The 13,487-nt window shown below is 50.4% G+C and overlaps 1 protein-coding gene across 2 annotated transcripts in view; it reads left to right on the forward strand.

Moving 5' to 3' along the window:
• SRRM4 (serine/arginine repetitive matrix 4) overlaps positions 1 to 13,487 on the forward strand; it is a 50,240-nt gene that overhangs the window by 15,475 nt on the left and 21,278 nt on the right. For both annotated transcript variants that reach the window (XR_012631280.1, XM_074887037.1), the window contains exons 2-6: positions 5,778 to 5,921; positions 8,379 to 8,462; positions 8,796 to 8,867; positions 10,370 to 10,396; positions 11,108 to 11,158. Coding sequence is in view for 1 of the 2 variants with exons in the window: in XM_074887037.1 (XP_074743138.1) it covers positions 5,778 to 5,921; positions 8,379 to 8,462; positions 8,796 to 8,867; positions 10,370 to 10,396; positions 11,108 to 11,158 (378 nt within the window). In the remaining variant the exon portion in view is untranslated. The remainder of the gene's footprint in view (positions 1 to 5,777; positions 5,922 to 8,378; positions 8,463 to 8,795; positions 8,868 to 10,369; positions 10,397 to 11,107; positions 11,159 to 13,487) is intronic.

Consider the following 13,487-nt stretch of genomic DNA (forward strand, 5'->3'; position numbering starts at 1 on the left):
AAATAGCGGGGAGAAGATTAAAATTGAACTGGCTTGGAGTCTGTGTAATCAGGGAAAATATCTCGGTGATTTGCTATTATAATTTTCAATAACAAACTGCAGGGCTCCTGCCGCACTAATAATAACAGTTTGAATGAGGTGGGGAAAGAACTTGCCATGGGGTGTTTGTGTGTGTGTGTGTGTTTCTGGGAAGCACTTACAATTTCCCCCATCTCTTAATTTTGAAGAGGTATTTTTAGTGCATATTTCAAAGAGCTTTACGTGAACACATCTGCTAGAGTTTTTGCTTGGAAATGTCTTTACAACCTTCTTTTCTGTCCCCTCCCTCTCCTGGGACAAAGGAACGGTTCAACCATTTTCTTTTTCAATCAGATGAGCAAAGCCAGAGAGCAAGAGGGAAAATAAAAGGGTCATTTTGCCAGTGCCAAGGCTTCTCAGCCCAAAGTGGTGGATTTTAGAAACGCTGCGAGCAGCTCAGCCCACCCTCACTGGGGCCAAGAGCCCAGGGCAGAAGCGCATTGGACGAGGCCACAGCAGAGAGTCACAGGGATGTGGGAGAGCGAGGACTCCAACCCGCTGCCTGCCCTGTCCTGCACAGCCAAAACCTCCAGGTGAGGAAAGGAAAGCTGAGCTATTCAATCATGTGCCCATGCACTTTTTGCACATTACTCAGGAGAGCAGCTGCAGGCGCAGGAGTTTCTCCCGCTTCCCCTCAGAGCAGTGCGTCTGCCCCCGACGCCTGTGTCCTTTCACGCGCTGGTGTTCCCAGTCCCCAGGCTAGGCATCCATCATTGGTGAAACATTCACAACTAATAGGCTCATCAGAGATGCTTTAACCTTTTTCATTTTCGGAGCTCCAGTTGGCTGCAGCTGCTCCTACCTTTTCACCAGGGGCTGTAGGGATGATGGGAACATGGAGCCAGCCAGGGCTGAAAGGGCAAGGCAGTAAAGTTTCCATATTGACTTTCCCAAATACTCTGTCCTGAGCTTGGAAATGCTGTCAGTGCAGGTCTGCTAAGTGCAGCCAGTGCTCTGGGCCTCCAAACTGCTTCTGTATGGGGCTGGGTGCATCCTGCACCCAACCCAGTCGCATGTGCAAAGTAAACTAAATGATAAAAAAAAAAAAAAAGACTTGGTTAGCATGATCCAGCCCCAGTGCGCTTACACTGCTGCTTGAAAAGCAGCTGGAAAGGGCAGAGGGGCTGCAGCAAGGCCACCAAGGGCTGGGACTTCTGGATCCTGTCCTGCGGAGGTGAGAGACGATGTCATTGCAGGTTGGGAGATGGCCTGGTGACGGGGTCCAGCAGCTGGAAGGTCACTAGGAAGGCAATTTTCTGGCTTTTGTCTCCTCTTGAGATAAGTTACTGCGGGGGAAAAGAATGATTGATGAAAACTTTGTGGCAGGAGAATGCTGTGGGGCTGGGGCAGAGGAGCTTGGCTGGGATGCAGGAGCCTGCAGGCAGGGGCGGGCAGCTGCCTGGCCCCGGCAGCGCTGAGACGCCAGCACGCAGGGACTTCAAGTGCACACCAAACCCGCACTGACTGCACGTCACTGCGGGGCTGGAGGGGATGGGTGTCGCTGGGCTCAGCTCCCAGTGAAGCGTGTGTCACCAAGTGCCACATTTCATGGCCTGATGAGATGGCACTTGGCCATGGGACTGAGTGCAGTGGCCCAGGATGGAGGAACAGGGATTGTTTGTGAGTTAGCTCTGCTCCCTGAGGCAACAAATGCCTCGTGCCCTTGCCCCATCCTCTGTGAAGGGTGCCAGGATCTGTCCGTGGGCAGGAAGGGCAGTGCAATCCCGTGCGAGCTAACGGGGGGGGGAATATTTTCCTATGTCTGGGCTGGTTTAAGCCCCCAGAACTCACCCGTGGGGCTCACTCACTCTGGAGGCCACAGCATGTCTTTAACAACTTCCATAAGGGGTCTTTGCTGAGCCCAGCACATCTCCCAGGTCTTGCAAATGCCCTGTGGGACCTCCCCTGCCCTGCATTTTCCTTGGCCTCTGCAGAGAAGTGGCCTTATCTGGCCACCTCAGGCTCCGGTATGACACCCAGTGTAAAACCTTCCTGCTGAGCCTGTCAGTGACTTTCTACCCTTCCCAGCAAACAATGACATCCAGTCCCAAAGGGAGTCATTGTGGAGTGTGGGGGCCACAGCGTGGTTAACTGGTCTCCATGGTGCCACTACAAACTGGGGGTGACATGCCAGCCCCCTGGGGAAGGGAGGCAGGATAGGGTGGCATCAGGCGGTGAGGCTCTGTGAGGCACTGCCAGCAGCAGGGAGCCCAGTGGGATTCAGAAACACAATGTGCCTTTGGGAAAGGTTTGTGGGAAGTGGTTCAGGCAGTTTGCAAAAATAAGCAGGGACCTCCCCACCTTGTAGCTGGTTAACAGGGTCCCCCCACCTTCTGTGCCATTACCTGACCTGTTCCCCTCCAAATGGCCATAGTGTTTTACTGTGATGTTGCCCCCCTTCAAATTAGGAATATTTGGGTTCTTTCCCTCCAGTGACCTTTTCTGCATCATTCCTATTAGAGTGGCAATAGATCATTTCCCTCTGCTAAGGAAGGAAAACACGGGAGAGCCCAAATCTGATACTAAAATGCAGAGATGGGCTGTGAAAAGCGGTGAAAGGCTTGGACTGGCGGGAGAGGCGAGAGCCCTGCCTGCCTGCTGCTTCCCTTCCAGCTAATGAAAAGCTGGCAAAAACTGCCATGAGCCCAAAAAACCCCTCCTGGGCTGGAGACTGCTGTGAAGGGAAGGGACAAGGCGAGCTGTCTGTGGCAGGAGGTTGCACAGGGCATGTTTTGCTCTGAGCTGGCTGCAGGCAGCCCGGTGGGTGCCCCGCTGCGTGGGGTCTCCCTGTCAGGAGCAGGGATGCTGCTTCTGGACAGGTCTGATGTATGGGCTTGATTTCTGCATGAAAGAAAGAAAGAAAAAAGAAAAATGAGTGGAAGCAATTGAATTGTCTAACAGTAATGGAGAAACTTGAGGACAGGCAGGATGGGTGGGCAGCTGCCTTGTCCTGACCTGGCTGCCCGTGGCCAGGTATGCATCCTTAGGGACAAACATACAACCCCTACATCAGGCAGAGAGGCTGCGATGGTGGAGCAGTGTTGCCCCCCAGCAGCGCAAACCCTGGGCGTCCTTCCTGCCTCCTCTTCCTCCTGCCTGCTCCAGCACAAGTCTCTGTGGGCAGCACGTCCCCTGTGCGGAGCGAGCCCCGCGCTTCCAGCTGCATTGCCCTGAGCACCCTTGCTGCCCTCCCAGGCCGGCTCCAGCAAAGCACCCACAGAGGCTTTCTCCTTCCTTCTGCAGGCGGGGACTGGCAGCGGAAGGTGTGATAATCCTCTCCTTTGAGGCCACAATAATTGTTCACACCAAACTGCAAGCACTTTTATATTAGTCATGAAAGACAGAAAAAAATAAGTATGTTTTTATATATATATTCAATCAATGTCTATGGTGCTTAACGCAAGGGGATTACCAGCCAGTTTAGAGTGTTAGTGACTCTCAGCATTCATCAGAGGAGACCATTTGGTTGAACTGAAGCCAGCCTTTGATGGAATTGGAGAATAATTATTTCCATCAATAACTACTTCCAAGCCCAGAAGAAATGGTTCCCAGTGTGTTGCAGGACAAGAGTCCTTGGTTGCCTCAAGGCCAATATATTTTAACACCAGGACCTGAAAATCCCATTAGTGGGAGCGGGGGCTGGGGTGAGAGGGACATGGCCCTCTGTGCCCGGGTCCCTCCTGCAAGGCAGCAGTACCCCAGCGTGCCACCAGCCTGGGGAGGAACCCTCCTGCCTCCGCTGCTGGAGCTAATCCAGCCCAGACTTTGCACAGGTCATTAATTTGGGGACATTTTTAATGGATCCTAATGATTGAGCCTCAGAAGACTGTTCTTAAAAGGGGTTCGGGAAAGGCCACAAGCTAATTAGCTTGCACAAAGAAAGCAATTAACCATGTAGCTTCCCGGATGGTTAAAAATAACATAGATGTTGGGAAGTGACTGGGGGATTTATTACAAGCAGAGTAATAGATTTTTAAAGCCAGAGGGACCATCACATCCTGTATGTCCTGGGCCAGAAATATTTCACCCAGCTTCTCTCCACTGACCCCTGTCGCTTTGGCTGATGTACATCCTTAAATGTTCTGGCATTACGAGCTGGGCTCCAAGGAGTCAGCTATGAGAGAAAACACAGGTGGAAAGAGGGGGGTGACCCTTCTTCTGCAGGTGCTCCTGTGCTAACTCCAGCCCTGAAAAGTATTGCTTATGGCTGGGGCAGGCAGCAGGATGTTCCCTGGGGCATGCAAACCTCTGACCATGCCTAACCAGGGCTAATGTACCATTTTAGCATCACATTGCTCTTTAACCACCCTCTTAGCCCCATTTAATCAATGAGGTGTGCAGCATGCACCTGGCCCCGGCCCCTTGTTCCTATCCCCACAGCCCATATGTGATGTCTGTGACGGTCTCTGCAGTCAAAGCACCCTCCCAGCATCCCTGAGCCACTGTGGCTGCGGAGCTGGCAGGGTGACATCCCAGCCTTCCCCTGCTCCTGTGGGGTCCACATGGCCTGGGGGCTTCAGCGTGCTGCTTTCTGAAGGGAGAAGGTAGGCCAGGTGGCAGACACAGCAGTGGGACCTTGCAGAGCTGACCTGGGGATGGCTAAACCCCAAAGCAGCACCCACAGCCCGTTCCTGAGATTGCCTTCAAAATGATAATGGAAGAAATGGGGACACTTTCACTGCCAACTGAGCCCAACCCACCATCAGGTTGGACTTGGACATGCTAATGCTTGCTTTGTTTATTCGCATCATACTCTGGATGACACCAACACCATAGTGTTCTCAGCACCCCTGCCAAGCATGGTTTATGGCTTTCAATTAATCTTTCTGTTCTTTGAAATAAACAGCTGCAGGGCCTGGAAACTTATTTACTTTCCTCTCAAGTGTCTGAGCTCAGGCTCATTTGGGTTTATTTTCTCCATTTGGCTTCTCTTCTCCATTTCAGCTTGCCCTGCCCAAGCCCCAGTGTTTCTTGGAGACCTCTCACTCCAGGCTTTCCCTGCCCTGGCTCTGCTCCTTGCTAAGTCTCATGGTCTCGCCAGAGCTCTTGCAGGCACCTGCCTGGTCCAGGTGATTCCCCTAAGCTCTTCTGGGCTGTCCTAAGTTCTCCAGTTTGAGCTTTCAGCAGGACCAGGTGTGTTTAGTGGCCCACCACCCTATTTGTAGGAGCAGGGAGGAGTGCTTCTGAGTGCTGACAAGGTATTAGAAATGCAATAGCAGGTTTGGAGAGTGGTATTTAAAATGCAAAAGCTTTTTTTCTACTGGAGTGCAAGACTAGTGCTGTCTCTGTAGAGCTGGTGAGCTAAAGCGCCCAACGCAGAGGAAGATGATCAGAGGTGCTGATCTGATTAGTTGATGTTGTATTGGACCCGAACCCTGTGCTGTTCCCACAGTATGGGGCTCTCCAGCTGCTTCTTGGCTGCGCAATGTTTGTGGCATCTCTGCCTGAAACCTGAGCACCACACGCCCTATGCTGGGGCTTGGCTTGGCTTAGAAATGGGGCTTTCTGGAGCATTTCCCACTGCAGAGCTGAGCACCGCAGGCTCAGGAGGCATGAGAGCAGCCTGCAGCTTTCCTTCACAGCAGCACAGGTCCTGCCTGCGGAAAGGAAAGGGGGTTCCCCAGTACATGGGAAACCTTCAGCCAAGGAGCCCAGCTAGACAGTTCTTTATTGCTCTTTCTCTCCTCTTGCTCCTGCAGTGGGACGCTCAGCTGCCTGCCGTACCCCGTGGAGGACAGACGTCCCGAAAAGCTGAGCGGCCGTGCAGTCAAGGAGGCCTCCACCACCAACGGCTGTGTGAAAGGGAAGGAGAGAAGAGACCATGCTCACCGCAGGTCACGTAGGTAGGAGCCAGGGCTGTGAGCAGGGTCACCCCGAAGCAGGGGAATGGCAGAGGAGGTGTCTGTTACTGTTTACCCAGCCCCGCTGGGGGTCTGTGAGAGCTGGGGGTGGCTTAAATCACTGTGTTAGTGTACAGCAAGTGTATGCAATTGTATGAAACTCCTGTGTGTGTTTGCAGGGAGAAACCTGCAAACCTGCAGTTCACTTCCACTCCACGTCTTGCTCTTACCAGCCCCCTTGTAAGTAGTCCTGGCTGGAAGACAGGCAACCTGCCAGCATCCCTGTGTGCTACCAGGACCACAGGCTACGCCTGGCTGGGCATCACCCTCAGAAATTCTCCTCTCCCCATGCCTGGATCAGACCAGCAGCATTGGCTTCAACAGGACACGGCTTCGTTACCAGTTTGTTATTAGCCCCTGACAACTTGAGAGGGGAAAAATGAATTGAACATTGTAAATGAAGCAGCTAGGGTCTCTGAGCCCTGCCTGCTAAACTGTCTCTGGGATTAAAGCCTCTCCACTTGGTTAAAGATGCTGAAAAGAAAGAGCAAGAAAGCACATTTCATATCTTCAGGTTTCAGGCTAACTGGAACAATCATCTAAAGCGTATTTTTAATTAGACTTTGATTACAATCGTAGAGAAACAATTAAAATCAGATCAGTGCAGGGAGAAAGCTTCCACATCAAAGGCAAAAGGCGAGAGGGTGAAGGGCTCCACAGAAACTGCCTGCAGCCACATGGCACAGTCAGAGGTTTCTCCCTGGGCTGTGGCAGTGCCTGGCCATGGCCCTGGGCAAGGGGGTGCTGAGACACCCCCAGACCTGTTTGCTGGGAGCCCAAATCTGTGCTAGGGAAAAGCACATGGTAGCTGGGTTTGAGCATCCTCATAACTGAGGGGCTGAGATGGGTCCCTGGTCTCGGACAGACCCTTAGGGTGGCTTTGGGGATATGTCTGAGCTTAGCAACAATGAGCGGACTTGGAAAACACTTTTTTTTTTTACCTTAATGTAGGAAAAAATCCTCACCAAGCCCAAAGTGTACCACATATCTCAGCAGCACTTCTGCTGGTTCATGAAATCCTTGGGAGGAGAAAGAGTAGGAAGGAGTATCTGGGTGCTCCTTGGAGCCATGGTGTTGTTGCACCTCGGATTTACTGCACCAGAAACACTTAGCACAGTTATTCACAGTTCACAACTGAAGCATTAGCATAGAGTTTCATTTTGCAGAGCAATTTGGAGAGGAAGGAAAAAAAGAGTGTATTAAAAGCACTAAGCAATTGGCTTTCTAAGGCAGTGTGATTTTGGTAGTAATTCAAGCCCTGGGTGAGCAAGTGTCTGGAGCCTGAGTCCTCCCTGCCACTGACAGGTCAATGTGCTGTGACATTTGCTCTGCACTAGGACTATTATTAAACATAATGTTTATTCTTTCTGCAGAAACTTCTCAGTTTTTTGGCTTGTTTCTATAGCGAAGATCCCACAGTGTTTTTCAAACGTGGGGCCTCTTTCACACGTTCTCCACTAGCGGCAAGTCCTGCTTGTGGGGAGAGAAGTGGGGAAACTGAGGCACAAACCCAGCACCTTCATTTCCAACAGTGTCTGCCCTTTCCTTAGGGTTGCCAGTCCACAGTTTTGCAGAGGCCCTGGGGAGCTGGCTGTGCTCCCTGCAAACCTCACCCCTGGATCCATTTGGGGATCCACAGACAGATCTGGAAGTCAGTTTGAGGATGTTCAGGCCAATTTGGGGATCTACAGGCCACTGCCAGCTGCCCCCGACTTTACAAGCATTTGCTTTGGTTAACGAGTAGCCACAGAGTATCTGTCATTTTCAGCCCAGTGCTCTGAATTAATTTAACTGTCGTATTTGCTTTTCATTGAAACAGAATGCAATTCGGTATTGTAAGTTTAAAAAAGAAATTAATTTACAGGAGATTTTTTTTTTCAAGGTTTAACAACTGTGTAAAAGATGCATATCTCATTAAATTACCATAGCATCTCAATAAATATATATATTTCTAATCAATTGCTATTTAACATATGTCAAGTCTTTTATTATAGTTAGATGCATCTGGTTGCAATAATTATTGTATGCAAATTAAATGTCAATTAATTATTTAAAGCATATTTACAAAGAGCAACAAAACCTATAAATCTGTTACGGAGTTGTTAACCTCAGCAAACACATTTTAAATAATCAGCCGGCATTGCCGTGGCGTACAGTAGCTGTCTCATTATATCTCCATTAGACCCGCAGAGGAGACACTTCATTTAAACTGTGACCAAATTATTCGTTAGAGGGTAATTAAGCAGTTGCCCACGCCCCAGGTCCACTGTGAAAACTGATCTCTCTGCCCCAGATGTCCCTGAGGTGGTGATGGGAGAGCGCAGTCCCATGTGAGCTCATTCAGGTTTTATTTTTATTTTCATTATTTTTAACTTTTATTTGTTTTTCCCCACTCTTCAGCCCCTCGTGTGATGGGGAGCGTGCACTACCACCCGCCCGGGGAAAAAAGAAGAAGAAGAAATCCGGCCGCAAGAAGCGAAGGAGGTAAGGGTGGCCGTGGAGGTGTGTGGGGCAGGGGGGGCCAGGCCGCCCTCAGCTGTGTGTGAGGAAGAAAGTCAGTGTAAAATGGAGGCTGGATACTCTACAGCGAGGTGCGAGGGGCTGAGGGTTTCCACAGGCCCGGAAAGGTGCCGCCATTTTCTCTCCCTCCCATCAGGGCAGTAGAGGCCGGGCTGGGACTCACCCCGCAGCCCATCCTGGGGGCCCCCGGCCCCTCTCCGCCCCGGGGGGGTGCTGCTGGTGGCGGGGTAAGGGTTGGTGTGGCTGGGGAGGGCTGCGGGGAGCCCTGTGGTCTCTAAAGCTCCTCTGCCTCCTCAGGTCTCCCTCCTACAGCCCCTCGCCTGTGAAGAAGAAGAAGAAGAAAAGCTCCAAGAAGCGAAAAAGAAACAGGTATTTTTCCCTTGAAAATGTAATTTCCTGCTGGCAGAGGTTGTTGGGGGGGGGGGGGTTGACAAGGGGTGGAAGACATTACTGCCAGCCGGCAGCTGGTTGAGCCCAGTGTCAGGAGGCAGAGAGAGACATCAAACCCTCAAATGGCCGCCCAGAGGACAGGGCCCTGCTGAGAGGTGAAAGCCAGACAGCCAAGGACAGGCAGAGCCGGCACCCCTCTGGGCAAGGAGGGCACGAAATGGGGTGCACACCCAGTGCAAACAGATAAATATGAGCTGTCAGCGTGTTGGGGAAGAGACATGATCCAAATCAGTGCAAGGTTTGCAGAGCCTCTGCCTGCTGTTCTTGCTGTCCTGTTTCACATGGTTCCCACCCTCTGGGATGCCAATGGGATCAGCACTCGGGGCTTGTACCAGTCCCTTTCCCTTCTCCCCCAGCCTGCAGAAAGTGTCAGCGTTTGGACCAGGAAAAGGCTCAGACCAGCTCCCCACATCTACATCTCAGACTTCCCTCCCAGCCCCAGGTGACTGCCTCCGCATTCCCCTTCTGAAGCCCATTTTAATTTAAAGAGCACAATTAAATTTTAAAATTGCAAATATTTCACTGTTTTCTCTCAACCGTTAAATCAATATTTGAAGAGAACAGTGAATGCCATCTCCCTTGGAAAATTCATGTATTTATAATATATTGAACCAAAGAGAGAAGCTACCAAAAATAGATAACAGGGTGAAAAGTTGAGCTTGAATCTTGAAGAAAAAAGGAGGGAGGAGGAGAGACAAGGATACAGAAACTCTTTTAAAATACTTCCTTCCCAGGGAGGGATTCTTAACAGATCCCAATTGACCTGGCCACAGGCAGTCTCACGGCCCCTCTAGGCAGGACTTCAGGCCATGTCTTCTGCAGGATGTTGTGCTCCAAGCTGAGGTGGGACACAGCGGGCTGGGCAGTGCACCGCGGCCAGGCCTCGCTGCAAGGCAGAGTGTCCTCCATGCCCCAGGGTCTTCTATGAGGACCACCAGCACAGTGGCTCCTGTGTCATCCCTGCGATGCTCCAGGAGGCAAGGCAGAGGCGTGACACTAATTTGGCTGTGAGGCTGCTCTGGAGTTATATAGAAAGGGTTTTTCTTTTGACTGCTACTTGGTCCTTCATACAGAAAACCATGGAATGGTTCATCTGTGCATCCTCAAACTAAGTGCAGTGCAGGACTGTGGAGGCAGTAGCATAGAAAAAGGACTCACCAGGGACAGGGGATGTGTCTGATCTCTATAGACTTATTATCGTGAGGATCATATTCTCAATTACTCATAGAGTGTGCTAGCCAGCACTTCCCAGCTACTCCCTTGCCAGCTGGCTAAAGGAGAGCCAGGGCCCTTCTTCCCAACTGGTACATGAGACCTTCTCACAGTGCTCAGTCTAATGCTGGGCCTAAACACATTGTCTCTGATTCAAATTTCCAGTTTTGTGAGACCCTGTGTTCAGTGTCCCTATTTGTGTCTTGCAGGTTATCTTCAAAGAAGAGAAGACACAGGTAAGAGTTGAGAAAGTGTGGGTGGTCCCTTAGAAATACGAGTTTAATGGTCTCTTCAAGATGTCACAAGGTTGATGTTCACTGGGTGGGGGCAGAAGGCACTTTTCTTCTGTGTCTCCTTGTGGAATCCCCCTGGGTCCCTCCATTCCCTGTGGGTCGGGGGCTACCCTCTCCCTATTCAGCCTTATGCATTCCTCAGACCCCATGGGAATCAGGTCTCCAGCCCAACTGTGCAATCAAGCACATAACTGGGAAAGGCCTCTTGCTATAGCCTAGCCCCTGGCGACCTTATCCATGTTGCTTCCATCCTGCATCTTGAGACTTCATTTCTCTTATGGTTTTATTTGCAAACAGTATGACATCCCCCAGCAGTGCCCATCTTTGAAACAGAGTCAGTGGCTTTCCAGGTGTGTACTGGAAGAACTCTCCTGATTCTAGTACGTGTGTGTACAGTATCAAGAAGTATTCATCTTCTCTATGGGAGAACACAAAGCCACCAGGATGGCTGATCCCTTTGAGAATCCTTTTTGGCCAAGCCCACGAGCTAGACTTGTCAGCAGGCACTCAGACCCCCTGTGCTGTGGCAGAATCATTAATCCCTGTCATTTTTATTGCACGCTCTTGGGCAATCTAGCTGTAACATTGACGTGTGATTGTGCAGCTTTTTATCAGAACAGAAATCTCCGAATTAATTAGCCATTTCTTATTTAGTTCTTCAAGCCCCAAAAGTAAGAGAAAGGAAGAAAGAAAACACAAAAAACAGTAAGTAGCAATTCATGGAGTTCCCTGCCCTGCCTGCGCAGAGCTGTGGTGCTAGGAAGTGCTTGATGTGGTGGGTCCCCTGGAGCTAACACCGGCTGCACAGCCCTAAGCAATTCTCAGGAATATTTCACAGCTAAAACCAGCAATTCTGGTTTTGCCGGAATAGAAAAAGGTTTGTAGAGGCTGGAGATCTTTCCTCTCTCTCTTTTGTGCCACCTTATTCAGTACTTTCTTTGTATCTCACAAGGATGTACAGAGTCTTGTTCATCCAGTCCTGAGCAGAGACTCCAGTTTTTCTGATGAGGGCAGCATGAGAGGATGAACTCGGATCTGCAGAGCGCAGTGCCCAAAGGGCTGGCTGGCACACTTAATGAGAAGGGCCTTAGCTCCTCCTTGCTTGCTGCTCTCCGAGGTTACAGTAGGGGCTACTCACGATATACAGCACAGCCGAATGGGACCAGAAGGCAATGGGGACTAGAGAAGAGAAGGGATTGTTTGGAGGTGATGGAGGTTGTAAAAATCTGGGATTGAGGTTCCCATCTGCCCTGGAGTGTTAGCAGAGCACAGTCTTTGTCCTATGGTACAGACACAGTGAAGGGGTGTGGTATAAAATGTGGTTGCTCAGGGCTGGAAGGAAGGCCTGTAAGTCTTCTCTGCTTTTCCCTTCCTTCTCTGTCTTCTCCTGGGAATTGCAACTTGCGGCTTCTCGCCTGCTTTCAGAGCAAGGAAACAGTTCTGGGGCTGAACCCTGGGCACCAAACCTCTGGTTAGCCTTGCTGGGACTTGAATACCCTTCTAGAGATAGAAACTAGGCTAGCAGATGGAAATCTGCTGGTTTGTTTGGTATTAGTAGGACTCACCCGTTAATTCTTCCCAACACAACCTTTAGCTGTTGGACAGAAAGGAGACAGAGGGACAGTAGCCCCTGACACTGCCAGGTCACCCCAGTACGCACTGGGACTGAAGAGATTGGGAATCCACAAGCTGCAGGGCATTGTGCTGCCTGCACAGGACATCTCTTGCATGCAGAAAGCCCATCTCCTTTTCTCTGTTATTTCTGCATGTTCAGCAGCACAGCCACTTTTTTTTCCTCAAACTGGGCTTCTATGCACCTAGAAATCTCTGCTTCCTCAATAATCAATGAAAGCAGGCATCTCCCCAACCCAAAGCAGCACTGGCCAGTATGCAGTAGCTGAACAGTGTGATTAAAACAAAGATGAGGTGCCCCGCCTGTATGCACTGACCTAGGGGAACGAGAGCTGCTAGAATTGCTCTTTAGGGATAAACCAGCCAAGGCGTTTTAACCCTCATCTTTCAGCTCACAAATCAGAGCTGAGCCACTCCCGGTTTCTGCAAACCTTCTTATTGCTCCGGGGCGTGGATCAGATAGATCCCTTAAGCCATCTGGGATCAGGATTTTTGTATAATCACGTGGCTTTGGCTTATCTTTGTGTTGAGCAACTGGTTATCTAAATCACACAGGACCAGTTTTTCCTCTTGCAGAAAGGGAAAACTCTTAAACTGGAGGGACTGATGCAGAAAGTGAAGAGCAAACATGGGGATTTTCACACAAATCCACCATGTGAGGAAGAGATGTTCAGTGTTGCTGATTTCAGCTGTATGGAAATAAGGAGGATCCCAAAATGTGAAGTTTTTAAAAATATAATCATAGGGTGTGAAAAGCAGCAGAGAAAACGGCCAGGCGGAGTTCAAGCAATTACCCTGGAGGTCTTAAAGGAGATGCTGTTCTCAAGCAATTGATTTGCTGAATTTTTATAGTGGCAAAGTGCTAAATGGTGTCCAAGCAGGTCGTATTAGTGCTGTCAGTGACTGGTATAGTGTGGCCATGAAACCAGACTGTCCCCATCATTAGCTTTGCCTGCTGGCACAGCGATGCCAGCCTGAGCAGATGGTTATGCTACCAGATCTAAAATAACTGCGGTGGAGGGCAATGATGAGAGGGAATGGGCACAGGTGACAGGCAGCCTGCCACCCACATCACCCTGCTCTCTGCATGCAGGACTTCAGCTGTTGGAGTGGACAACAACAGCCCTTCAGTAATAGGGCCAGGTAACCCATCAGTAACAGCCTGAATGGAGCAAAGGGAAGAGCAGCCGGGCACTGAACCTGCGTCCCTGCACACAGTTTGCTGGTAACTGTCCTGTGGCCTTGTCAGAAAAGGGAGTAGCAGTGACTGGGCACCTACAAGAAGCCAGGTGAAATGGTCCTGCCCCTCAAGCAAGAACTGTGCACAGCGCAGGCTGCAGTTAGGGGAGCTGTACTTTATGTTTGTATAGCAGCCATAAGAGCTGCCCGTAGGACTGGCTAG

This window comes from Strix uralensis, chromosome 17 (genome assembly GCF_047716275.1).
Source record: "Strix uralensis isolate ZFMK-TIS-50842 chromosome 17, bStrUra1, whole genome shotgun sequence".
Taxonomy (NCBI): Eukaryota; Metazoa; Chordata; class Aves; order Strigiformes; family Strigidae; genus Strix; species Strix uralensis.